We start from the raw sequence: 26,570 nt of genomic DNA, 5'->3' as shown, positions 1-26,570 counted from the left end.
CCAAACCGGTCAGGGCGAGGTGATGGATGTTAACTAAACTTATTTTGGTAATCATTTTACAATGTCAAGTCATTATACTGTATACTTAAACAGTGTTATATGTCAATAATATCTCAATAATTGGAAGAAAAAAATTTAAGAATTTTCTAGATTTTTTAGAAAGGGAATATGGCACATATGCCACATTCTGGACCATCCCTGCAGAGTCTATAATCAAACAGAATAGTACTTCTTTAGCAAAATCTATGAGTACTCGCACTAAGTAGACTAAATAAAAAATATAAATAGCCCTACTATAATTCAAGTCAGGTTTCAGTTTTTACAGGTGTTTTGTTTTGTTTTGTTTGATTCTGCAATTGTCGGTAAGGGATTACAGACCTGTGTGTACAAATTATTATCTACTAGAGGCCTGGTGCATGAATTCATGCACAGGTGGGGTTCCTTGGCCTCACCTGTGATTGGGGCTGACCAGGCCGGGGCTGTTCGGGGCTGATCAGAGCCAGCCAGCCCCGGGGAGGGACCACGGGAAGTTGGCTGTGGGAGCACACTGACCACCAGGGGGCAGCTCCTACATTGAGCATCTGGCCCCTGGTGGTCAGTGCGCGTCATAGCAACTGGTTGACAGGTGGTTCGGTCGAGCAGTTGTAATGGTTGCTCAGGCTTTTTTATATATAGACACTAATAAGGTTAAGCCATTTCCCTTTAAAGATATTCTGGAGAGTAATATATAAAAATTATATTATCACTTCATTGAATTTACTTGCCAAATTACATATATATAACCATTATATACATTTACTTACAAAACCTGAAAGGCACAATAAAGACATTATTTTTTGGAATTATTCTTACTGCTTTGATTAGCATATCTAAATCTGTAGATTCAAACTTGTCAGGATTCATGTGGTTTAGGTGATCAAATTGTTTTAGAAGAGCATGGTAGTCTATGCCTGTATCTGAAAAAAAAAATGAGAAAACTGTAAGTGATAAATTACTAGAAGCTAAAAACATTAAGTAATATATAAGCATAAGCACTCATATTTATTTGTGGTGGATTTTTTTAACAAAATTCAAACTTTTAGATTAAGGGTTCATATTTTCTTTTAAAATATTGCATAATTTATTATTCTGGGCAAAGATAATTCCTTGAATCTAGAATGGAACAGACTTAATGTGTACATTTTAATGTTATTTCTAGAAAGACTAGTTGACCATCAGTATAATCAATAGCAAAAACTTTTTATTACCATAAAACTGTGAAGTTTTCTACTTTTCATTAGATAAATTCTAATACACTGCCCTCATCAAAGTCTAACTAGAATTTCTAAAAAGAACTGCTCTAAAATTTATATGAAAGATTCTTTGTATGCTTCTCCAATGAATCTTTTAAATACAGTCTAATTCAGGTAAATTAATTTCAATTATGACTGATATTTTTAAAGAAACATCAATTGTCTTTCTTTGTAAACAATTTTTTTAAAGTAATCTACAGTAGTATATTATAGTTGAATGTGTGAAGTGATTCTGGGCTGTAGAATTGAACAAAATAGGTAACTGTGTTAGAAGTCAGGGTTTCCACTTAGGAAAAAGGAATATACAAATATGGAGTGATGGAAGGCAAGAAACCTGTGGAAATGGATGGTAATTAGTACTATCAGTGTGAACTTATCATTTCTAAAGTATGTACATGTACATGTATTTTTCATATATATATATTGCATGTGTGTATATATGTATATGTTTACAAATGTGCATATATGTATATGTGTATAGACATGCATGTATTTCCTAACTCTATCTGATAAAAATGCCAAGAAGAATATATATTCCAGAAGTAATGAGCACAGCTAGTGTCAGCCCTTGGTTTGTAATATAATTTTACACTAAAAACCAAACAGAAATGCTCACAAAAATGCCTGATTCCTGGGCTGCACAGGGTAAATACAAGATAAGCCTGGGATAGTATGTCATGCAAGAAAGGAAGAAACTGCTAAATTTAGTTCAACCAAACTTTTACTGAATTATTAGTATGGCACTGTTCTAGGTGTTTTGCTAATAAAGAAAAGATGTGTTACAAAATTTAGTCCTAAAGGATATGACCAGTGAGATCTATGAAAAGACACTTAATCTCATTCAAAATAAGAGAAATACATATTAAAACTTCACTAAAATACCATGTAACAGAATGGCAAAACTCCTAAAGTTTGAAGATGCATACTATTAGCAAGGCTGTGAGAAATTATTGCTGGTGGGAATGTGTACTAATACAACCTTTGTGGAGGAGGCAATATCTATCCAAATTACAAATACATATGTCTTCCGGTTTAACGATTTCACTGTGGGGAACTTATCCTACAAGTAATCTTACACAGGTACATAGCAATATATGTACAAGTGTTCACTAGGAAAAAAAAATGTCTATCAACAGGGGCCTGGCTAAATAAATTATGGTTTCTCCATGTAATGGAAATCTATGCAGCTGTTTTTAAAAAATGAAAATGGTCTCTATGTATTAATACAGGAAGACCTCCAAAATATACTGTTAAAGGAAAAACACAAGGCAAAAAGAAATATGTATTGTATGCTAGCGTATATATACAAAGAGAGGAAAAATAAGAACTTTTTTTTACGTTTGCTTATATAAGAATAAAGAAACTTGGGAAGGATTATGTTAGGGGAAGTGGGAACTGGCAGCTTACAAAAATATCAGGGAGCTTTTTGCTATACCTTCTTAGTCTTTCTGGGTTTAAACCATGTGAATGCATTACCTACTTTAAAAATTAAGATCCCCCAAATTAAGATCCTTGAAACCCTTCTTCAAATTATCAGAAATTTCAATTCATAAATTCTGAATCAATGACAAAATATTCATAAGTTTTCTAAGCTTATTTTTGTTTTCTTTTTAGATAACAGAATTCAGTCTCTATCTTGAAATAAAGAAAATATTGCCAAGATTGAGGAAATAGAGGTTGTCTAAGGAGAAAGAAATCTCAAAACACCTTAGGCTGGTTTCAAGGATGAAATTACCTTGTGTGCCTGGTGACCTGAAAGAGTACAGTATGAGCTCAGTTTACCTCTCATTGATATCCTTAATTTCAGGATAATGAGTATTTGGTACTTGTTTTCTAAGTCTATTCACCAGCAGGGAGTTTAATGCCCTACAAGAACATTTCTCCAATATAATCCATTGACCAGAGGTGCATGTTTAAAATGCAGATTACTCATCTCCAAAATCTGAATATCTGGAGTTGAGCTCCAGGTATCTGCACTTTTAACTAGCTCCCCAGGTGGTTCTTATGCCATCTGAAGATTAAAAACTACTATTCCACAAAGAGTAAATGTTCAGATTCTATTAATGACAATGCATCACCCAAATAACCAACCGAGGGGGCAAGTCACAAGGACACAGGAGCCAGCTTAAAGGGTCTCCCACCTGCTAAATCTGGCCCCTTGATTTTCATTCATTATTAGAAAGGCTATTCTAAAATAATAAAGGAATCCACCTATGTTGTCACCTGGTGCTTTTATTATTTTATTTTCTACACTTACATCTTTATTTGAACTTATATACAGGATACAGAACTAACTGTACCTTTTTCCAAAAGGATACCCAATTGTCCTGACACTTTATTTTTTCTTAATCTAGCTTTATCCCACTGAAAATTAGATATCACCTTTAATTCAAACTAAGTTCTATGTGTATTTAATTTTACTTCTGGAATTTCTAGTCTGATTCCACTGGTCAGCCTACTTATATGTCAAAAACATACAATTTTAAGCTGGTTTGGTTCAGTGGATAGAGCTTTGGCCTGTGGACCAAAGGATCCCAAGTTCGATTCCAGTCAAGGGCATTTACCTGGGTTGCAGGGTCCTCCCCGGCCCAGGCCCTGGTCAGGGCTCATGCAGGAGGCAACCAATTGAAATCTCACATTGATCTTTCCCTCTCTCTTCCATTCTCCCTAAAAATCAATGGAAAAATATCCTCAGATGAGGATTAACAAACAAACAAAAACAACATACAGTTCTAATGACTGAGGCATAGTGATATATTTTAACATCTAATATATCTAGTCCTCTTCATTCTTCTTTTTCAGAGGTATGTGGCTTTCCTTGCTTGCTTTCTTTTTCATATGAACTTTTAAATTAACTTGGCTAGTACCAGGGGGGAAAAGTACATATTTTTATTTGGATTACGTTAAATTTATAAATTAACCTATGGAGAATTGACATGTTTATCATGTTGAGTTTTTGTATCAAAAAGATGTTATGTCTTCCGACTTTTTTCAAATCTTTTTTTGTGGTTTTTAGGAGTATTTTAAATTTATTGTCTTTACATCTTGTACATTTCTTAATTGGATTATTCCTGGTATTTTATTTTTGTGGTATTACAAATGGAGTCTTTTCTTCCATTATATCTTCTAACTGGCTATTATTTGTACATGTGAAATATACTGATTTCTGTATAAGTTTACCTTGATGAGTTTTCCTGAAGTTTATACTAAGTTTTCAGCCAATTACTTTGGGTTTTCCAAATACGTCATCTACAAATAGAGATGGTTTTATCATCTTCTTTCCAATTAATTCACCTCAATTTTTTTTCATTTGTATAATTGTTTTGGCTAGTACCTCCAATAAAATTTTAATTAATAGTAGTAAGAGTGAGCATCAATTGTCTTGCTCCTGATTGTAGTTGTGATACATACTTGTGTTTCTCCATTAAGTATGATGTAGCTGAGTTGAATATATCTGATCATGTTACAGAAGTAGCTATTGATTACTATCAACTTAAGAAGAGATGGTAAATTTTGTCAAATGCCTGTGTTGCATTTGACATACATACAGAAAGGGCATTTGACAAATCTTTTGTTTGTTAATCCTTACTGGAGGATCCTATCTAATAAAAGAGACACATGATAATTAGCCATACGTCCGCTACCCTTCCCATTGGCTAATCAGGGCGATATGCAAATTAACTGCCAGCCAAGATGGCGGCCGGCAGCCAGGCAACTTGAAGCAAACATGAGGCTTGCTTGCTTCAGTGATGGAGGAAACCAATGTTCCCGGCCTGCCTTGCCGGCCTCTGAGCTTGCAGTTTGAAACATTGTTACAAATATAGAAGTTAAACAAAACCCCAGAAACCTGCTTTCAGCCAGCCGGGATCTCAGAGCTGGAGTTGATACAGAGTTTCGATTATAGAACCCAAACAAACCAGATACCTGCTTTCAACAGCAGAGGCCTCAGAGCTGGAGCCAGAGCTAAAGCTGGCCCAGAATAAAAAAAAAGAAAGAAAGAAAGGAGCAGTGGGAGCTTCAGTCACCTACCAGCCTGAAAACAGCCCTCAGCCCCTCACCCAGACTGGCCAGGCACTCCACTGGGGACCTCCACCCTGAAGGGTGTGTGACCACCTGCAAACAGCCATCATCCTCTCATCCAGGCTGGCCAGGCACCCCAGTGGGGACCCTCACCCTGATCCAGGACACCCTTCAGGGCAAACCAGCCAGCCCCCACTCGTGCACCAGGCCTCTATCCTATATAGTAAAAGGGTAATATGCCTCCCAGCACCAGGATCAGCAGAGCCGAGAGGCCTCCCGGCACTGGGATCAGCGTGACAGGGGGCAGCGCCCAAACCCCCTGATCGCCCTGCGGCTCTGTGTGTGACAGGGGGTGGGGCCACAACCTCCCTATCCACCCTGCTCTGTTCGTGACAGGGGAAGGCGCCCCAACCCCCTGATCAGCCCTGCTCTGTGCCTGATAGGGGGGAACTCCCCAACCGCCTGATCCCCCTGCGGCTCTGTGTGTGACAGGGTGCGGCGCCTCAATCCCCTGATCAGCCCTGCTCTGTGGGTGATAGAGGGCGGCACCCCAACCCCCTCCCCACATACACACACGGGCCCTGCTCTGTGTGTGATGGGGTAGAGCCATAACCTCCCCATCGGCCCTGCCCTGAGTGTGACAGTGGCGGCGCCCCAACCCCCTGATCGGCCCTGCTCTGTGTGTGACAGGGGGCGGTGCCCCAACTCCCCTATTGGCCCTGCTCTGTGAGTGACAGGGGGGAGCTCCCCAACCCCCTGATGGGCCCTGCTCTGTGCGTGACAGGGGGGAGCTCCCCAGCCCCCAGATCGGCCCTGCTCTGTGCATGACAGGGGGGAGCTCCCCAATCCCCTGATCGACCCTGCTCTGTGCGTGACAGGGTACGGAGCCCCAACCCCCCTGATGGGCCCTCCTCTGTGAGTGACAGGGGGCAGTGCCCCAACCCCCTGATTGGCCCTGCTCTGTGCATGACAGGGGGTGGCGCCACAACCTCCCCATCGACCCTGCCTTGAGTGTGACAGGGGGCGATGCCCCAACTCCCCAATCGGCCCTACCCTGAGCATGACTGAGGGTGGCATCACAACCTCCCTATCCGCCCTGCTCTGTGCTTGACAGGGGGCAGCGCCCCAACTCCCCAATCAGCCCTGCTCTGAGCCCGACCAGGGGCTGCACCTAGGGATTGGGCCTGCCCTCTGCCGCCCGGGAGCAGGCCTAAGCCAGCAGGTTGTTATCTCCCGAGGGGTCCCAGACTGCGAGAGGGCACAGGCTGGGCTGAGGGCCCCTCCTTTCCTCCGAGTGCACAAATTTTTGTGCACCGGGCCTCTAGTATATATATATATATATATATTTTAATATATTTTTATTGATTTCAAAGAGGAAGGGAGAGGGAGAGATAGAAACAACAGTGATGAGAGAGAATCATTGATTGGCTGCCTCCTGCACGCCCCCTACTGTGAATTGAGCCTGCAACCCGGCCATATGCCCTTGACCAGAATCAAACCTGGGACTCTTCACTCCGCATGCCAACGCTCTATTCACTGAGCCAAACCAGCTAGGGCTAGAATCCTTTTGACAACAATAATTTTGGTTTTGACATCATACAAAATAAGAGTGTGGACACGTTCCTTCTTTTTCTATGTTCTAGAACAGTTTAAAGAGCATTCACCATCTGCCCTTCAGTGGTTTGGTAAAATTCCCGTTGACACTGGCTGGGCTGGTGTTTTTTGTGAAGCTAGCTCTCTGACAATTTTTCTATTTCATCTATGAAAATTGTTCCAACTAGATTTTCTCTCTCTCTTTTCTTTTGGTTTACTTTGATGTTATTTTTCCTCACTTAAATCGGTGGCTTAATTCATTACTTTTCATTCTCCCTTTTTATTGATATAATTATTTTAAACCAATCATTTTTTAATGATGTGAATATATTAACTATTCAAATAATTAAATTTTAAAAATTAAGAAAAACCAAATAAATCTAACATTAAATTTTTACTAGAAAACATGGCATATGCTACTTAATGTAATTTGACCTCAACAACCAGATATTGACATTTTTCTACCTTTTATGTAGCTCTTACCGTGAAGGGAATCCAGTTTAGCTTTAATTAGCATTCTTAACCTCCCCACTTCTTGCCTTTTCAGTTCATCAAGTTTTGTCCTCACATGGTGACTTACTAAATCCAGCTCTTTGCTTAGCCTCCCACTCTGTTGACAAAATAATAAGTTAGTTTTATCTATTACATTATATTTTAGAACAAATACCATATATTAAAAATAAGGTTATAATAAAGTAGAGAAAGATACTTTTGACTAATTTTGGTAAATCTGACATTACAAAAGCATTTTCTTTCAGAAAATATTCAGTTTGTAAGTCTGAAATCAAGATATCTAAAAGCATAAAATTTATAAAGGCATAATTAAAGCACAAAGGAGAAACTCAAAAAGTCACTTGTGTTATAAAATAGTGCAGCTATTTTGGGGAAAGAATTGGCAGTTCCTCAAAAATTTAAACACAGCAGCTCTCTCTAAGAAACATGCCTGCACCTTTCCCTACCCCCTCCCCACAGGGGCATTTTCCTTGCCTCTCTTTCTCCTAAGCTCCAAGGAGAGCTTTTGCTTCTATAATTTGTTTTCTGAGCCAATTTCTTCTGCACCTACTTCTTCTGCCTCTGTAACTTTCTAAATAACTTTCTCTTGCCCCAGCCAAGTAGCATAGCTCATTTGGTTAGAGCATCGTCCCGATATGCCACGGTTGTGGGTTCAACCCCCGGTCAGAGCACATATAAGAATCAACCAATAAATGCATAAATAAGTGGAACAACAAATTGATGTTTCTCTCCCTCCATCCTTTCCTCTCTCTCTCTAAAAATCAATAAATACAAATTAAATAAACTTGCTCTTATAAAAAAAAGGTTAAACAGAGTTACCATATGACCCAGCAATTCTATTTCTAGGTACTAGTATATACCTAAAGAATTGAAACCTATATTTACCTAGAAACTTGTACATGAATGCTCACAGTAGCATTATTCATACTAGCCAAAATGGTAGAAATAACTCAAATGTCCATCAACTGGTGAACTGACAACCAATAAATGGAATATCCATACAATGGGATATTACTCATCCATAAAAAGGAATCAATGTACTAATACATGCTACTTTGAGATGAACCTTGAGAACATATGTTTTCATTCATTATGCTAAGTCAAAGAAGCCAGACACGAAAGGCCATATATTGCATAATTGCATTCATCTGAAATGTCCAGAATAGGCAAATCCACAAAGATAGAAAGTAAATTAATGGCTGCCAGGGGCTAAGGAGAAAAGGAAATGGGGAGAGAGAAGGAAATGGGGAGAGATTGCTTAATGGGTACAGGGTTTCTTTTGGGGGCAAGTGAAATTGTCCTAAAATTAGTGGTAATGATTACATGACTTGGTTGATATACTAAAAAAAACTGAATATTAAGCTTTAAAGGGGCAATTTTATGGTATGTGAATTATATTTAGTAAAGGTTTTTTTTTTTAACTAACTTGGCCTACTTCAGCTATAGTCATCCCATATATAACTACCTTCAAAATTGATGTTTTTTATAAATAAGTAATCAGATACATGTTCCAAGATTTAAGAAACAAAATAGCTAGTGGTTTACTTTCTCTTATTTATAAGTGCACTTGCAGTCACAAACTGCAAGTCTAACTGGCAATCAGGCAAACGCTTTAGGACTGAGTCAATGGGACCTGCTGAAGATGGTAAGGAAAAGAAACCCCACAAGGGAGACCAAGAAAGAATGTTCATAGAGGAAGAAGGAGAGCTAGGAAAATATACGGTTGTAGAAGCAAAAAATAGCAGTATATTTCAAGGAGAGAGTGGTCATTATTACTAGATAAAACAATAGTTCTCAAAGCGTGGCCCCAAGTGGAAGCATCTGCGCCACCCGGGAACTTTAGAAATACAGGCCCTAGACTTACTGAATCGGGAAGTCTGGAGGTGGGGCCCTAACTCTGTGTTTGAACCAGCCCTGAAATCTGAGAACCACTGAGATAGAGGAAAAGAGCTCAGTAAGAAGAGGTTCTTACTGAAAAAGTGTTCACTAGATTTAACAATTAAGAAGTCATTGATGCAAAGCTGTACGTAGTTAAATATGTGATAACCTCTAATATTTATTTAATAAATGTGTATTCAGATGAAACCTAAAAAAAGAGAAAGAAAGAAGTCAGAGTTCAGAGCAAGATGGCAGTGAAGTAGATGGAAGTTACACTGACCTCCTCCCTAGACCATATCAATATCAGAGTTGCAACTAAAGTTGGAACAATCAACCTGAATAACCATCTAAAGACTAACTGAACAGCCTTTTTTTAATATTCCCAAGGTTTTTATTTTCTTTATTCTTTCCCTTCCTTTATGAACAGAAGTCTTATAACTAAGGATATGCAGAGGAACCCACATGGAGACTGGTAGGAAGATCAGAGATGTGAAAAGGGCTGGCTCCACACCCACATGAGGGTAGGGTAGGGGAGTAAGAATCCAGAGGGACGCCCTAGCCAGGTTGGGTCAGTGAATAGAGCATCAGTCTGCAGACTGAAGGGTCCTGGGTTTGATTCTGGTCAAGGGAACATGCCTGGGTTGGAGGCTCAATCCTTAGTGGGGGTGTGCAGGAGGCAGCTGATCAATGATTCTGTCTCATTATTGATATTTCTCTCTCTCCCCCTCTCTCTTCCTCTCTGAAACCAATAAAAACATATATTTTTTAAAAGAGTCCAGAGGGATATCTCAGCTGAAGAGGTCCCCTGGAAGAGCAAGGGGCCTCAGCCCCACACCAGGCTCCCTAACCCATAGCACCAGAGCCAAGAATCTAAGCCCACACAGTATCTGGCTGTGACAACCAGTGGGGCTTCCACCCACCCTGGTGAGAAGGGAGATTGGTCTTTTAAAGAGCCAGTGCACAAAACCTCACTTGCAGCATTCACTCTGGGCTCTAGTGGAGGATCAACATTTTGGAGGGGACAGAAGTCATACTGGAAGAGATTGAATGGTATGGCTGTGAGCAGAGGGTTGGAGAGACAGCAGCAAATGTCCCTGTGCTAGGTCCCTCTCCCACACCATCCACAGACGCCATCATTCCTAGGCCAAGCATTCCCCTCCATAAGACATCAGCCTGGGAGTGGCAATAGTCCCTACTGGTCACCCCTGGAGGCACTGCCCTGCCAGGATCACTTCTGGTAGAGAGGTCTGTCGTGCCCTTCAGCCTGGACCCCTTGTGCAGAATTTATTGACGAGCTCTTGAGGAAGCTCAGGCAAACTCGAGGAGTACCAGAGTCATGCAGAATGAGATTGAGTTGTGTCGCTGTCAAGCAAAGGCCATTTTTTTTCCTGAGCACCTGAGTGGCACCAATGTTCTAGGGTTAGGCTTGCCCCTACCTCTCATGACATCAGCCTGGAGTGGCACTAGCGCCTCCCTGCCAACTCCTGCAAGCCCTGCCCTGCCAATCTGTCACAGTCTCCAACCTGGGCCCATGGTGCAGACTTTCTTGGAGGGCTGTGGAGGAGATCTGGAGAGACTCAGGGGGTGGCAGACACAAAGGGAGAGACTGAGTTGTGTGGTTCTAGGGCAAGGGCCATTTTTCTCTCACACACAAGGCCAGCACCACTGTTCCTGTGCAGAGCCATCCCTCCACACAGCCAAATCTTGATCTGATTTAGCCTGATGAACTCTGATGGCCTTACCCTAGCAAAGCCCTGAGACCCAGCCCCACCATAAAGGCACAAAGGCCCCAGGCAGGTGTCAACTGGCCTTGGTGTACCCTGAGACTTTTGCTGAATGGCCTCACGCCCAGCATTGGCACTGAGTTTGAATCTGTATCAACCTGGTGACTCACTGAGATCTCGCACAACTTGCCTATGGTCAGTGACTGAGCTTAACAAGCAGCCAGCAGGTGGAGGCAGATCTCAGGTTAACTTGGGACTTTGGCTGACCTGCCCCTGAGCTCTGTACTGGTGGAAGCAAGACTTAGTATGCAGCTAGTCCCCTCCCATGCACACCCAGATCCAGCAGAGGCAGCCACAAACAGTAGATCACTCTGCAACTCCAAACAGGTGTCCCAGGGCCAGCCACAGGTAGCATCTGACATTGACCTGCACCAGAGTCCCTCACAAGAGGCTCCGGAACCAACACACCCAGTGACTGGCTTCAGACCACATCAATTTGCTCCACAAGCAGCACACCCAAAGGGAGATCTTGGCAGGCACCAGACCCTACTTGGATTAATTCCACTTCATGGTATCAGCCCCTCCACCAGAGCAGTTCATGCACTATGGCCAGGGTCAATCCCCATAGTCACCAACTCAAATGGGCCAACAGCAATCAAGACTCAACTACAACAGGAGGGTTCACATAACCCACACAAGGGACATTCTTGGAGCACCTTAACTCAGGTAGTCAGGGAAACTGCACTGCTGAGTCCCACAGGACACCTTCTACATAAGGCCAACCTACCATGACTGGGAAATATAGAAGATCTATCAAATACACAGAAACAAATACAGAGAGGCTACCAAAATGAGGAGACAGAGAAACATGTTCCAAATGAAAGAACATGAGAAATCCCTAGAAAAAGAGCTAAAAAAAATGAAATCTACCAGATATAGAGTGCGAAACAATGGTTATAAGAAAGTTCAAGGAACTTAGGGTAAGAATAGATGAACTCAGTGAGAACTTAAACAAGAGATAGTAGCATAAAAAGGACATAGATACAGACAACAGACTGATGAATGCCAGAGGGGAGGAGTGCTGAGGGGTGAAAAAAGGTGATGGGATTAAGAAGTACTAATTGATAGTTACAAAATAGGCATGGGGATGGAAGATAAAGCATAGGAAATATAGTTAAAAATATTGTAATAACTATGTATGGGGCCAGGTGGGCACTGGAATTTTTGGAGGGAACGCTTTATAAACTACTAAAGTCCTGGTGCATGAATTCATGCACAGGTGGGACAGAGACTAAAATAAGAAGGATGACCCAGAAGGGTTCCTTCTAACAAAGGTCTCTAATTCTGATTCTAGAAATGGATGAGGTATTTTTTTTAAGAAAAGTTTTAAAAAATAAACAAAAATAGCATAAGCAAACAGCATTATCTTAAGAGGTATAACTGAAAGTTTAATATTAAGTCACTGGAAGTTTTTTTACTGCTGACTCTAAGATAAACCCAACTAAACTGATTCATCACCCTTCAAGGATGAGCTTTAAAAGAATCTCTCTGGTAAGTCTTTTACAACTCCCTTTCTTTATTATGAGTACTAAGGAGATGTTTGGGGCTATAATTATGTCTAATAGTATTCTTAAGACAGAGGCAAATAGTTAAATCTCCCCTATTTTTTTTTTTTTTAATCCTCACCCAAGGACATTTTCCCATTGATTTTTTTAGAGAGAGAAGAAGAAAAGGGGAAAGACAGAAATATCAATGTGAGAGAAACACATTGATTGGTTGCCTGCTGCATGAGCCCCTACCAGGACCTGGGTCAGGGAGGAGCCCACAACTGAGGTACACACCCTTGACCAGAATCAAACCCAGGACCTTTCACTCTGCAGGCTGACACTCTATCCACTGAATCTAACTGGCTAGGGCTAAATAGCCCCTGTTGACTTAAGATGTGGCCCATTACCTCTTCTATTAATCTGGACCTGATTAAGACTCCAGAACTTAACCTATTTTATATCTTTGATTAGCTTCCTTCTGTTCTCACATCATGATCCAAGCCCTTTAATATGATGTACAAGGCCCTCTATCATCTAACCCAGCTGTGGGCAAACTACGGCCCGCGGGTAGGATCCGCCCGTTTGAAATGAATAAAACTAAAAAAAAAAAAAAAAAAAAAAAAAGACCATACCCTTTTATGTAATGATGTTTACTTTGAATTTATATTAGTTCACACAAACACTCCATCCATGCTTTTGTTCCAGCCCTCCGGTCCAGTTTAAGAACCCACTGTGGCCCTTGAGTCAAAAAGTTTGCCCACCCCTGATCTAACCCATGACTCTGTCCAACCTCATCTTTTAGCCAGTCACGGCCTCCACTTTTTAGTCTAGGTTCCAGCAACAGTTACTATTTCCAGTTCTCTGTATATCTCTTATTTAGATGCCTCCCAGTCTCTTTCCTTTTCTTAGTCACATCATTAGCACTGACATAATCTCCACCAAAAAGAATGACTTCCCGCCTTTCCCCATTGCTTCTTACTGAAGTATGAATCCATCCTCTGTATATCCAAAATATACTATCTACTCATCTTAATAATCTTCTGGATGTTAGTCTCCCTTGAGGGTTCTATAAGGGCCGGGAGAGAGTCTCCTCTTTATATCCCCAGCACTTAGATTGGTGTCGGCATGTTCAAATATTTTTAAAATAATTATTTAATTACTTTTACCTTTATTTCCTCTATGTCTGCTTTCTGGAGCTTTTCTCTGAAATGATTATCTGTTTCCAGCACATCGATCACTTGCTTGAGATATTCATCATAATATAGTCCAGTATCCTTCAAATTAAGAAACAAACAGTAAGCTTCTGAAAGATTTTCCTTCCCTGCATCTAAAGATCTCAATTTAACAACAACAACAACAACAACAAAGAAGTCTAGCAAAATAGCATTGAACTACTTTGATAGTTTGGGCAGTCAAAGTTAAAAATCTCAAATGAAGAGCTGCAGAAACCATGTTTCAGGGATCACACCAAAATTGTGTTTTACTGTTATATAAAGGTAGGTTTTCTATATGGCTTAATCAATAAAGATTTCAAAAAATATATTAATTGGTTTTACCTCATTGGTACCTGTTTCTCCTCATTGCCATCTATCTCTCCTTTGAATATAATACAATGTTTTTTTTGGCTGGTTAGCTCTACATTAGAAATGTATTGTGATTAATTCTTCTATACATTACTTAATATACTAACTACATTTAGGCCTGGCCAGCATGGCTCAGTGGTTGAGCGCTGACCTAGGGCTAGAAGGTCATGGTTCAATTCCCAGTCAGGCCATATGCCCAGGTTGCAGGTTTAATCCCCAGTCTTATCAGTGATTCTCTCTCATCGTTGATGTTCTATCTCTCTCACCTTCTCCCTTCTTCTCTGAAATCAATAAAAATATATTTAAATATATATATATTAACTGCATTAAAAAACATTGTCTAATATTAAATAATATATGCTTGTCCTATACTCTTTTCAGTGCTATTTCAAAAATAGTTTCTCAATGTCCAATTTTATAACTAATAAATATTAGCAATATTTCAGTTAAAATTCCTTCCATAAAATTATATTTGTCATTTGACTTACTGGTGGTTCTATCTTTGCACTGTCCACCGGCTGAGCACCTTTTACTTTTGTCTTGTCTATGTCTATAGGCACAGCTTCAAGAGCAGTAAGTAGACATGTAACCGAGAGAAAATAACATTGCTGTAGGATGGTACTCCACCTCATCTGAAATAAAGGTGTAATTATAGAAAGGTCCTGAAAAGATGTTTTCAAACTGTATATACATGAATTCCCAAAGCCACATTTAATAGTAATATATTAAATTTCAAGAAGTTTAATACAACAAAAGAATTCTAGGAAAAGGATTAAAATAGATTATAACATAAAAATAATGCTTAAAATATAGCACTAAAGAAAATCAAGGGAGAAATGCTTTTCACTAAAATTAAAAAGACAAGGAAATAAAATTTTAACAGTTTATATAGTATAAGAAAACAATTCATTAATTATAAAAGCTTCAAATAAAGATGGCAATGAAGGACTCAAAATTTAAAAAAATAAATGGCCCATGTTTTAGAAAGGGAGAATAAGAGAAAAAAATTCATTTTTTTTTCCCTCAATTAAGATATTAGAGAGCCAAAATTACTTCTGGATATAATATTTAATTAGCTTCAACTTAATTTTGTAAAAAGGGTGTTCTATGGGCACAAGTTGATTAAAAGAAACAAATAACTAGTTACAAATATTCTCTTAACCTTAATAATCATTACCATAGCCAATAGTCATTTGTTAAAATTATTTCTAGTCAATAATTTTTCAAATAAATAGATCAATAAAATATCTAGCAGGATGTAACAGGATTGAGACAAACAAGGAACAACTATTGCTGGTCCCACGATATGATTCAAATTTTCCTTATTCGGCTTCCATTCCAGAGGATCTCAGTAGCTCCAGAGGGTCTATTACAAGAATTAAAATGATGCCCAACCCTAGCTGATTTGGTTCAGTGGATAGAGCATCAGCCTTCGGACTAAAAGGTCCCGAGTTCGATTCCAGTCAAGGGCACATGCCTGAATTTCAGGTTCTGTCCCCAGTAGGTGGCATACAGGAGGCAGCCCATCAATGATTGTCGTCATTGATGTTTCTATCTCTCTCTCCCTCTACCTTTCTCTCTGAAATGAATAAAAATATTTTTTAAAAGTAATCTATACTAGTAAACGGGTAATATGCTAATTAGACCAAACATCTTCTGGACGACCTTCCAGATGTCCTTCTGGACAAAGCCATGGTGGCAGAGCCCAGGCAGAGGTGGTTAGGGGCAATCAGGCTGGCAGGGGAGAGCAGTTAGGGGAATCAGGCCAGCAGGCAGGTGAGCAGTTAGGAGCCAGGAGTTCCAGATTGCGAGAGGGATGTCGACTGCTGGGCCTAAACCAGCAGTTGGACATCCCCCAAGGGGTCCCAGATTGGAGAGGGTGCAAGCCAGGCTGAGGGACCCCGCCCTCGTGCACAAAGTTCATGCACCAGGCCTCTAGTAATAAAATAAAATGATGCCCAGCCAGCATAGCTCAGTGGTTGAATGTAGACCTATGAATCAGGAGGTCATGGTTCTATTCCCAGCCAGAGCACATGCCCAGTTTCGGGCTTGATCCCCAGTGTGGCATGTGCAGGAGACAGTCAATCAATAATTCCCTCTCATCACTGATGTTTCTAAACATCTCTCTCTCCCTTCATCTCTGAAATCAATAAAACATATATTAAAAAATAAATAAATAAGCTGAGAAACAAAATAGGTCCAAAGCCATGGATGCATGGGACAGAATGACAGATCTCAGGGGGTATGGGTGAGATGGGAAGAGATTAACCAAAGAACATATATGCATATATGCATTGCTCATGGACATAGACAATAGTGTGCGGAATCCCTGGGGTGGGGTGGGGGCTGGGTGAAGAAGGGTTAAGGAGCAGGGGGAGGGGGACAGTTGTAATATTGTCAACATTTTTTAAAAAGCACTAGTAGCAAAAGAGTTACTATACTTTGTCCCTAAGTGATACAACAAAAAATTCAAAATCTTGGAAAACATATAATTGGTAGAATAAAATCATAATTTGTTTCTTATCTTCCTTCTAATAATCCCAAAAGATTGATTAACTCTTTAGATCCTTCCCCCCTCCAATTTACATCCCCTGAATTTCAGTTTCCTTTTCTCAAAACTATTTCAAGTTACTTTCTCCACGGATATAATAGCAACTAACTCATTTCACATGACAAGTATAGAGTATATTCATATAGTATTTCAAATGAAAGTCTGGAATAAAATAAAATACTGGTATACCTAAGTAAGTTAAGCGAGAACTAGTAAAGTTAAAAAAAACAAACCCTAGTATAGTAAGAAGAAATTTCAAGATAGATAGCAGTCAAATGGCTAAAGAATGAAAACCATAACTTCTGACTAACAAGGAAGGCAAAAGTGTCCCTCATGTGATCATACTGAGCTTAAATGTATATTGAGATGGATTATACTTTTCATCAAAAATTTACTTCATAACCCTGGCCAGGTGGCTCAGTTAGTTGGAGTGTTGTACTGTACACCAAAAAGTTTCAAGTTCGATTCTCAGTGAGGACACATACTCAGCTTGCAGGCTTGATCCCCAGGGGGCAGGTACAAGAAGGTACAAGAGGCAACTGATTGATCCATGTTTATCTCCCAACTCTCGTCTCTCTCTCTCTCTCTCTCTCTCTCTCTCTCTCTCTCTCTCTCTCTCTCCTCTCTTCTCTCTCTTCTCTCTCTCTCTCTAAACATATCCTCAAATGAGGAAGTGAGAATTAAAAAAACAACACATTTACTTCCTAGCTTTGCACAGTGGCAGTATTGTAGCCCATGAGGTTTATCCAAGGCACGATTATTGATAACTGAAAATTTTTTTTACTTCCAATGATTATGTGATACCCTTGGGATAACTTATCTCTCTGTCTTTTTAGAGCCTTACATAAAGCAAGTGCCCCCCCCCGCGCCAAAAAAAAAAAAGATAGCTCTATTTTAACACATCTATAAATTGCACACACAGAAATCTATTAGCATTTATGAGTAATTTTAAAAATAACCAGAATAAATCCCAATAGAGACAGAAAGGCTTCTATAATGAATCATGGGATAAAAGTAAAAAAACAAAAAACACAATTTATTATTTATTTTCTTCTGTAGACATGGTCAGACTTAGAAGTTATACCATGGAAAATTACCAAAGCATCTATGAGTGGTTATCATGGCTTACCAGTTCTCAGAGATAAAAGAGAAAAAGATCCATACTCTGGAAGGTAATTCTATTTGCTGCCAATAGCTACATCTTCCCTTCCTCCTCAACAACAAAAGCCCAGTTTTATTCAGGGCAGCTGCATTTTCCTGCTTCCCTGGTAGCCTGAGGTTCAGGATGTCTCTCCAAAAGGAGAGCATACATCCTTCTTTGCTTTTGCCTCGATGCCTGGAACTTGGCTGTGATGGTTAGAGCTCTAGCAGCTCTCTCAGACTGTAAGGCCCAGGGCCATACCCTACAGATAGCAGATCAAAGAATTAGAAAAAGCTTAGGTCCTTGATGCCTTCGTGAAGCTACCACACCCAACCTAGACTGCCTGCTTCAAGAATTATTTCACATGAAAAAATAAATACTATGTGTTTAAGTCATCATTAAGTCTGTTTTTCTTTTTTTGCTTTCCTAACTGATCACTTACCTTCAGATAAATTAAGAATTTTTATCTCCTTTTCACAGATGAGGCAACTGAGATCTCTCTCCAGATGACTTGCACAATATCAAATTAATAAGGAGTTGGTCCTGGCTCCAGCTCAATGCTTTTTCACTAAAAATGGACTCTTAACAGGATCTAAATGTAAAAAAATTAAAACATTAAATATATACATAAATGTAGGCATATTACAGTGGTAATGGCATGACAGTGTATGCATTTGTACATCCTCTAAAAAAAGTACTAAGTGGTTATGATGTGGAAGAAGACTAAATTCTATCATATTCCAGTAGTGAGGGGGAGATAGCTATATTAAATAAACAGAATAAAAAATGGAATAGACAGAGATAGTGATTGTGGTACCCAGGTTTTACTGTATTGCTCCCTTTTTAAATAAATAAGAATAACTCCAACTAAAAGTTTATTTTTCTCAGCAATAAGACTTCAAGATATAGGGTAAGTTTTCCCATTAAATCCTTAACTGGAATCTTTCTTCACCTTTATCACTACTTTTAAAAATTAACTTTGGCCCTAGTCTGTCACAGAGATCAGTAATAAAGCAAAATATCTCAAATTCTTTTTTGAAACCCCACTACCTAACTATAAAATTCAAAACAGTTAGCTCATGTGCAAACTCATTAGTGAACGTAATTAATTATTTCTAAGCAGTCTGTACAAAAATAAGAAAATAAGATGTGTTCAAATTTTAAGAACAGATGTATTTCTTTACTCTTATGGCATATTTAACATAAAAATCTTAAGCAGAAGAGTAACCATATGCATGTCATATGTGGGAAAGGCATATGACTTTTATTAACACACCATGGTCAAAATTAAACAACAGATGGAAACCTAACCACTCCTATGTACTAGAACATTACCTGTCCCTCTGAGTCTCTCAATTTTTCTACCTATAAAATTAAACTAATACTTCCTCGTAAGTTTTTGATTGGATGAAAAGAAGAATGAATACAGTGTGAGTAGATAATACATGGCAATAGTAAATGCTCAATAAATATTAATACCCTTCCTGTCTTAAAAATGAAATCGCTATATATTGAAATAATGAAAATCTGTTCTGTTAAAAAGCAATACACCAGTTTGACATACAACCTTTAAATGTCATTTTTTGAAGGGGCATGTTAGCACTCGCTGAGCATTGCCATTACCCGGGCCCGGATGCAGCTATAGGCCAATGAAAAGAACACAGCCAAGGAGAAGGAATACAATCTCTTCCTCTCTGACATTAAACCAGATTTTGCAAGAGGCCCAGGTGTCTTTCTCCAAGGCACTGTCCTGAGCCAAGAAACCTGGGTTGCTGCTTGTTACTGTCAATGTCAGAATGCTAACAGTGAAAAGGAGTGGGGTAGAGAAAACATGGCTTCCAAGTTTCTCCATGGCAGCAGTAATGAGCACAACTGGTACCTTGATGCTCAACTCCATTTTTCCCTTTGAAAATGGGAGTCAATGGGAAAGTGAGGTTCAAAATAAAATACCAGCTGGGTTGAACTTCAACCCTTCCCTTTACCAAGACATCAGTATAGATGTTAGTGTTTCTCATGCTCATATCAGCAAAAAAGGACATCAATCCAGGAATCCATTACATGGCCTTTTTTCCCAAGTAACAATCAGTTACAGTATCCTTGATAATAGAGAATTCTGGGACCAAAAATTATCTTAGAGATGGTTTGGTTCAGACCTTACTTTTATAAAAGTTTGTAAAACACAGGAAGGGTAACTGATTTGGCCAAGGTCATTTGGTAGAGCCAGGATTGGAATCTGCCTTTCAAATTCTAATTAAGGCCCTCGCCAGTTTGGCTCAGTGGATAGAGCATTGGCCTGTGGACTAAAGGGTCCCGGTTTGATTCTGGTCAAGGGCACATGCCCAGGTTGCAGGCTCAATCACCAGTAGGGGGTGTGCAGGAGGCAGCCAATCAATTATTCTCTCTCATCGTTGATGTTTCTATCTCTCTCTCCCTATCCCTTCCTCTCTGAAATCAATAAAAAAAAAAAATTTTAAGAATATTTTAAAAAATTCTAATTAAGCATATTTTTTACCATATCATGGTGGGGTTTTCTTTTATAATATTTTAGATTGGAAATCATTAAAGTGATTACAGTTTTTCCTTTTCCTAATCCATTATTTGAAATTGTTAGGAGCCTGCTTTCTAACGTCTATAAGCTAGTTGCATATATTGAACATAAAAATACCAAATTTCCCCTTTCTAGACCTTCAATTATTAAGAAAGAGTTCATCATGTATCATGCCAAATATAGTTAACTCAATTACTCACAATACTTAAAAAGATTATCTACTTTAAGGATTATTTTAAATATTTAAAAATCCTACACTTGATTCCTCCAGCTACCCAATATTTACAAGACTATTTTGCACATCTAAGTCATCCAAAAAGTCCTTAGAAAGTGGAAAGCAATTTAAATATTATTCTAAATAACACAAAATTGGTTTAATATAGAGATATACACAACAAATCCGAAAACAAAAAGACACTGGTGTTACTGATACTTTAAAGTTTAGAGTCTCTAAACTATATCAATAACTAGTGTTTTTGTTTTGTTTTTTGTTGGTTTGTTTGTTTTTAATTGATCTTTCAAAGAGAGAAAGGGAGAGAGAGAGAAAAAAACATCCATCAGCCACCTCCCACATGCCCCACCCCCACACCGGACCTGGGCATGTGCCCTTCAGTGCAGGGGACAACACTCCAACCAACTGAGCCACACTGACAAGGACTCAATAACTAGTGTTTTGAAAATTATCCTTATTGCCTTCATTGTGCATTACATTTTAACTGGGCTTTACAGACCATAAACCAGCTTGCCAAAAAGCATGCTGAGTGGGTATATACAAAATGTGTGATGTGAATAATAACTCTCTCAGGAGATCAGAGAAAAGTAAATACAACATGGACCTGACCCTTGCAAGATGAGTAAAATTAGGATAGGTGCTGTAGAACAGAATGAGTAACCACAAGGAGACAGAAATAAATTTTTCACTCATACTACAAAGTTGGACCAGATCATGGAGAGTTTAAAGACCAAAATGAGAACTAGAAGTTTCATGTTCACCCTAATAACAAGAGTGATATTATTTGAGATTTCATTTCTAATTCTTAATGTCCACATTAGCTTCTTTTTTTTTAAATTCTCGACCCTACTAATTGAGGAATGTTTGTTGACACTTTTTTTGTTTAACTTGTTTGTTTTGTAAAACAAGAACTCACACTTGGATTAAATCAGGATAAATTCTGAGACAATTTCTATGAGGGGTAAGATGCTAGAATCTGGATATTGCTTGACTCTAATTATTCATCAGAATTTACCAGGGAAGACCTTAAGAAACAAATAATTTATATAGGTTGTACAAGAAGCTATAGATATTCTGATCTAAATCTGATCTAGTCATGTTACTTTAAGAATTCCTTAAAGCAACTGTCTCATCAATGCTAAATCCACAATCTCCTTCAAACAACTATCAGAAATATTTGCATTTAACCTCACTCTCCCTTCACGTTTTTTTTAAACAAGATAATATATCATTTGTTGTTCATATTCATCCATGGATTTAAGAGCCTCAATAAAAGGCAGCGATGGCAGACAGCACTTACTCAATTGTGTAAAATGTACATTATCCAATTTAGGAGTTTAGTGGAGAGCATCACCGCAATAACCACATTTCCTCGCTGAGTTAGTACATAGCAGGTGCAACAAGGAAATACCATTTTCTCATATTCTGAAACTGAAAGAGCTCACCACACACCCAACAATTTGTCACTTAAGGGAAAACAATAACACAAATGACACGGACTTTCTCCTCTCCTAAGTGTCAGGGGTCACTGCCTTAACAGAACGGGCAGAAGAGCAGGATTCACCGGCCTAGCTTTGCTCGGCAGCGCGGGGGAGTTGGGGGGAGAAGGCGGTGAGCATTAGCCGGGAATTTGTGGGTACACCCACCTCAACAGTTGGCACCTCCGTCACCCATCAACCTGCCAAAGCCAGGCTGGAACCACGCCTGGGTCTCGGTCCAGCACCCACCCCCACTCTCCCAACCCCCCGCCAGCTCCTCGCCAAGTGCCTGTCACCCTCATCGACCCCAAAGAAAGCCTGGGTGTCCTGCAGCGAATGGAGAGGAGGCAAGGCCTCCCCCCCGCCCCCCCCACACACACACCCGCCGCAAGTTCGAGCTGGAAGCCCCCTCCCACCCATGCCTTCCCACAGTGCGGCCCCAACCCATCCTCAGTACCCCGGCAAGGCAGACCTTAGCCGTATCTCAGGACCCGCCCCAGCCTCCCGCGGTACGATCCGCACCCACCTCGAGATCACGGGCCTCACCTAGTCCCAGTCTCGACCCCCGAGTCTCCGCCAGCTGAATGCCTGCCCCGCACAGACCTGTCGCGTCTTGCCAGCTTCCAGTTTGCAGCTTAGCTCTGTACCTCTGCCCACAGTGCGCGCCCGCCTCCTCGCTGCCTTGGCAACAGCCCCCGCCCCCAGGCAGCGGCGATTGGTCCGACTGGGATCGCGAAGGCGCTGATTGGCTGGTGTGGAGACGATTCCTCGCAGCGGGTAGCGCGTCCACCCTGAAGCCTGGGGGAAGTTGAGCCAAGAGGGACGTGGCGCTCGGCTACGCGGGCGGGGAAGCCGCGCCCCTTCCTTCGTTTGCTTTCAAGGGGAAGCCTGTAGAGCAAGATTTGGGCGGGTGAGCTGCTGTCCCGGGAGCGGCCGCCCCTTAGTTACTGGCAGTGCCCAAACCAGTTAGCGACGGGCTGTCAGGCCCATTTCCTCCCACGGGCCTCGTTGGGGTCTCACACCCCCGAGCCTCCTCCCCACCCACCTCCCTTATGCTGGGCCCTCGGCCACTGAGGCTTGACTGCTTTTTACTCCACCTTCTCTCACCCATCTGCGGACTTATCTCTTATCTCTATGTCCATCGCCCTCATAGAACGGAGGCATCTACTCCAACCATCATTTTAAAGATGGGGAAGCTGAAGCTCAAAGATATACGTGGCTCGAGGGTTAGAGAAGCTCTTGGAACACCAAGACTTGTTTCAAAGCTTGAAAGTCTCTGAGCCGTAGTTTTCTCCTTTGTGAAAATGGCATCATCTATTTCACAGTTGTTAGTGAAGATTACATGAGATAATATTCCAGAAAACCAATACAGACCTGTTGCATATGCTAGAAATAATAGCTCTTTTAAAAAATCAGGAAATAATAGAAAGTAGTAGCTAAATGCACCAATTTGGAGCCAGACTGCCTGTGTTGCAAAACCAGACTCACCGCAAACCATCTCCATGACAGGGTAAGTTACTTAAACGCTCTGTACCTCGGTTTTCTTGTCTCTAAAATGGGGATTAAAATACCACCCTCCTCCTTAGAGCATAACAAGTTAATAGAAAAGTGATTGGCACATAGTTAGTGCTCTGTAAATGTTAGCCATTTTCACATTAGTGGCTGAGCTAGGCCTATAATTCAGGTCTGGTTTCCAAGATCAACAATCTTTATTCTTATATACTTATCTACATACTTAGAACAATGCCTCATAGTTAAGCTCCTATTTAAGGCTCAGGAGAAAACACCCATTTTCTATAAATCAAAATCTCAAACTGTCTCCCTAAGTCCTGACTCATGATAATGTGATGATAGTAGAGGCAAACATAAGAAAAACAATCATCTTTAGTTCTCATGGATAGATTGAAGAGTAAAGACTAGAGAAAGAAAGGATGTTCAAAAGGTTATGGTGTAGGAACACTACATTTCAATTTGAAATGCATGAGAAATATTTTAGTATTGGTTATGTATCATTAGAAACCAATCTATATATATAAAAGGTTAATATGCTAAGTGTCCCTCTGGCTGTCTGACCGGTCGCTATGATGCACACTGACCATCAGGGGGCAGACGCTCAACACAGGAGCTACTGTGGCAGGCACTGGCCATTTACAAAGAAATGGCATCGCAGATCTGGCGCCAACAAAGCAATACTCGGCTTCCCCCAAGTGGGACACAGGCCCCACCACCACCCCAGAGCGACAGCCCACCAAATCGCAGCCAATGCTGCCCAGACCCATGGTGCAAAATGCGGCCCACAGCCCAGCCCAGCCCAGAAACGGTGGCTGTGGGTGCCGGGTAATGATGTCATGTAGCAATGCCTGGCTTCCTTTCCCTAGCAACTAGCCTCCTTGGAGTTTCTTCAGCCCAGAAACACAACTTGCTTTATAGCCAGGTGTGAACATTTTACACTTTAACCAAATGTCTGTAAAGCGTTTTCACATGCCTCATCTCATTTGATCCTCACAGAAGTTGTGGAGTAGGTAGATAGGAGACACGGTAGAATCCTATTTTCATTAGCTGGAAAATGGAGATTAAGACAGTTTAGAACAGCCATGGGCAAACTATGGCCCACGGGCCGGATCCGGCCCGTTCGGCTGTTCTATCCAGCCTGCAGAGCCGAAAGAGTAGAGAGTTCTCTTGCTCTCCCCTCCGCTCCTTCACCAGCAGCAGTGTTAACATGGCAACATGGGGAAACACGGCCGCAGCTCCTTCTTCTGAGTCCAGTTTAAGAACCCATTGTGGCCCTCGAGTCAAAAAGTTTGCCCACCCCTGGTTTAGAACCTTGACCTGACTGAAAAGAAGTAAGAAATAGTGGAACTTGAAAATAACTTCAGGTTTTCTCACTGCACAAAATATAGTCAAACACTGCTACAGTTAAATATTTCACCCTTTGTTCTTCCCTGCATGATCTACAATAATAATCTGCTTCGTGTTGATATTTACTGCTGTGTTGCTGACAATTAGCAGTTCATTAGCTGGAAAATGGAGATTAAGACAGTTTAGAACAGCCATGGGCAAACTATGGCCCACTCTAACTGCTGAAAGAGAAGTTAGAGTGCTTCACTGGGCTGGAAAAAAGTTTAGCTAAATCAGAAAGCAGGTCTAATTAAGCAAGTTTATCTATATATATAAAGCTCTCGCTGGTGCCAGTTGCACATGTGTGTTTCCATCTGTCATTGTCGATTGTGAATTTGGTTGACACTTCTATTATAGAGAAAGGGTGAATAGCGATATTAAATATTTCTTTTAATTAATTTCCTTTCAATGTGCATGAATTTGTGTACCGGGCCTCTAGTATTAGTGTAAGACAGTGGTCGGCAAACCGCGGCTCACGAGCCTCATACAGCTCTTTGGCCCCTTGAGTGTGGCTCTTCCACAAAATACCACGTGCAGGCGCGCACATACAGTGCGATTGAAACTTCGTGGCCCATGCGCAGAAGTCGGTTTTCGACCTGGGTGAGTCTATTTTGAAGAAGTGGCGTTAGAAGAAGTAGGGGGTTGTCAGTTGGTGGGGCAACGCGGCGCAGGCGGGCCGCGGGATACACAGCGCAGGGGAGGTACATTGTTTTGAGGTACTTTCACTGAGGTCGACCCCTTCCAACTCTCCCATCCACACTCGTCTATCTGAAACGAGTATACAAGACGAGTGTGGATGGGAGAGTTGGAAGGGGTCGACCTCAGCGAACACACCTCAATCAGATTGAGGACGTTTTTAGCAAAGGCCAGCTTAGGAGTAACCTAATTAAGTTAATAACAATGTACCTACTTATATAGTTTAACTTTAAAAAATTTGGCTCTCCAAAGAAATTTCAATCGTTGTACTGTTGATATTTGGCTCTGTTGACTAATGAGTTTGCCAACCACTGGTGTAAGATCAGAAGGTAATACCACATCCCAACACTGTGGAAAAGACTGAGTTGTGAATACATTAAAGGCAGGAACTATCTTCTACTTTTTTATTACCTGTTATCTACCACAGGGTCATCATTTTTTATTATCAATTTTTTTCTTATTCCTTCCCTCTGGTTCATCAGTAAAATAAGTTGCATACAAAAGTCAACTCCCTTGCCTTTCTTTTCTTCTCTTTCTCTCACCTGACAAAAACCTAGCCCTGGGGGAACCCAAAATATGCCTTATCCTTGTCTGTACCACTATAGCTCCGCAGAAGAAACATCATTAGTTCCATGTCTCTAAAGTCATGGTCATCAACTTCAGACAGAATCTAATCGCTGCCTAACAATCCTCCAATGTTTCTTCAGCAGGCTTTCTCTTCCATGCTCTCAAAAGCCATTCCACACTTCTCCTTGCACCTCAGATGCCCTGTTTCTCCTTCCACTCATTAGCAGCTGACCCGAGTCAGCTTTGTTGAAAACCTCCTTGTTGAGACCCTCCTTGTACAAGTTAAATAACTCTCTCTTTTAAAGCAGG

General features: G+C 40.6%; 1 protein-coding gene and 1 non-coding gene across 10 annotated transcripts in view; one reads left to right on the top strand and one right to left on the bottom strand.

Moving 5' to 3' along the window:
* The window catches only part of NUCB2 (nucleobindin 2), a 36,620-nt gene extending 13,821 nt beyond the window's left edge, over positions 1–22,799 (bottom strand). For 3 of the 9 annotated variants that reach the window (XM_036325555.1, XM_036325556.1, XM_036325558.1), the window contains exons 1-6: positions 22,647–22,799; positions 18,285–18,434; positions 14,639–14,782; positions 13,734–13,841; positions 7,389–7,515; positions 853–956 (exon numbers count right to left, since the gene is read on the bottom strand). In XM_036325555.1, coding sequence (XP_036181448.1) covers positions 853–956; positions 7,389–7,515; positions 13,734–13,841; positions 14,639–14,782 — 483 coding nt within the window. In that variant the 5' untranslated portion in view covers positions 18,285–18,434; positions 22,647–22,799. Of the gene's footprint in view, positions 1–852; positions 957–7,388; positions 7,516–13,733; positions 13,842–14,301; positions 14,343–14,416; positions 14,432–14,638; positions 14,783–18,284; positions 18,435–22,626 lie in introns of those variants that run through there. The other 6 variants (XM_036325551.1, XM_036325557.1, XM_036325552.1 and 3 more) reach the window with 5 other exon arrangements.
* LOC118665634 lies at positions 17,408–17,551 on the top strand. Its single transcript, XR_004970711.1, has one exon. It is a non-coding gene; the product is annotated as a U4 spliceosomal RNA (small nuclear RNA).
* Positions 22,800–26,570: the final 3,771 nt, after the last annotated feature.

The sequence above is a fragment of the Myotis myotis genome, unplaced genomic scaffold, assembly GCF_014108235.1.
Source record: "Myotis myotis isolate mMyoMyo1 unplaced genomic scaffold, mMyoMyo1.p scaffold_m19_p_10, whole genome shotgun sequence".
Taxonomy (NCBI): domain Eukaryota; kingdom Metazoa; phylum Chordata; class Mammalia; order Chiroptera; family Vespertilionidae; genus Myotis; species Myotis myotis.
The sequence above is the reverse complement of the archived record's forward strand: the minus strand, read 5'-3'. Positions and strand labels throughout refer to the sequence as shown.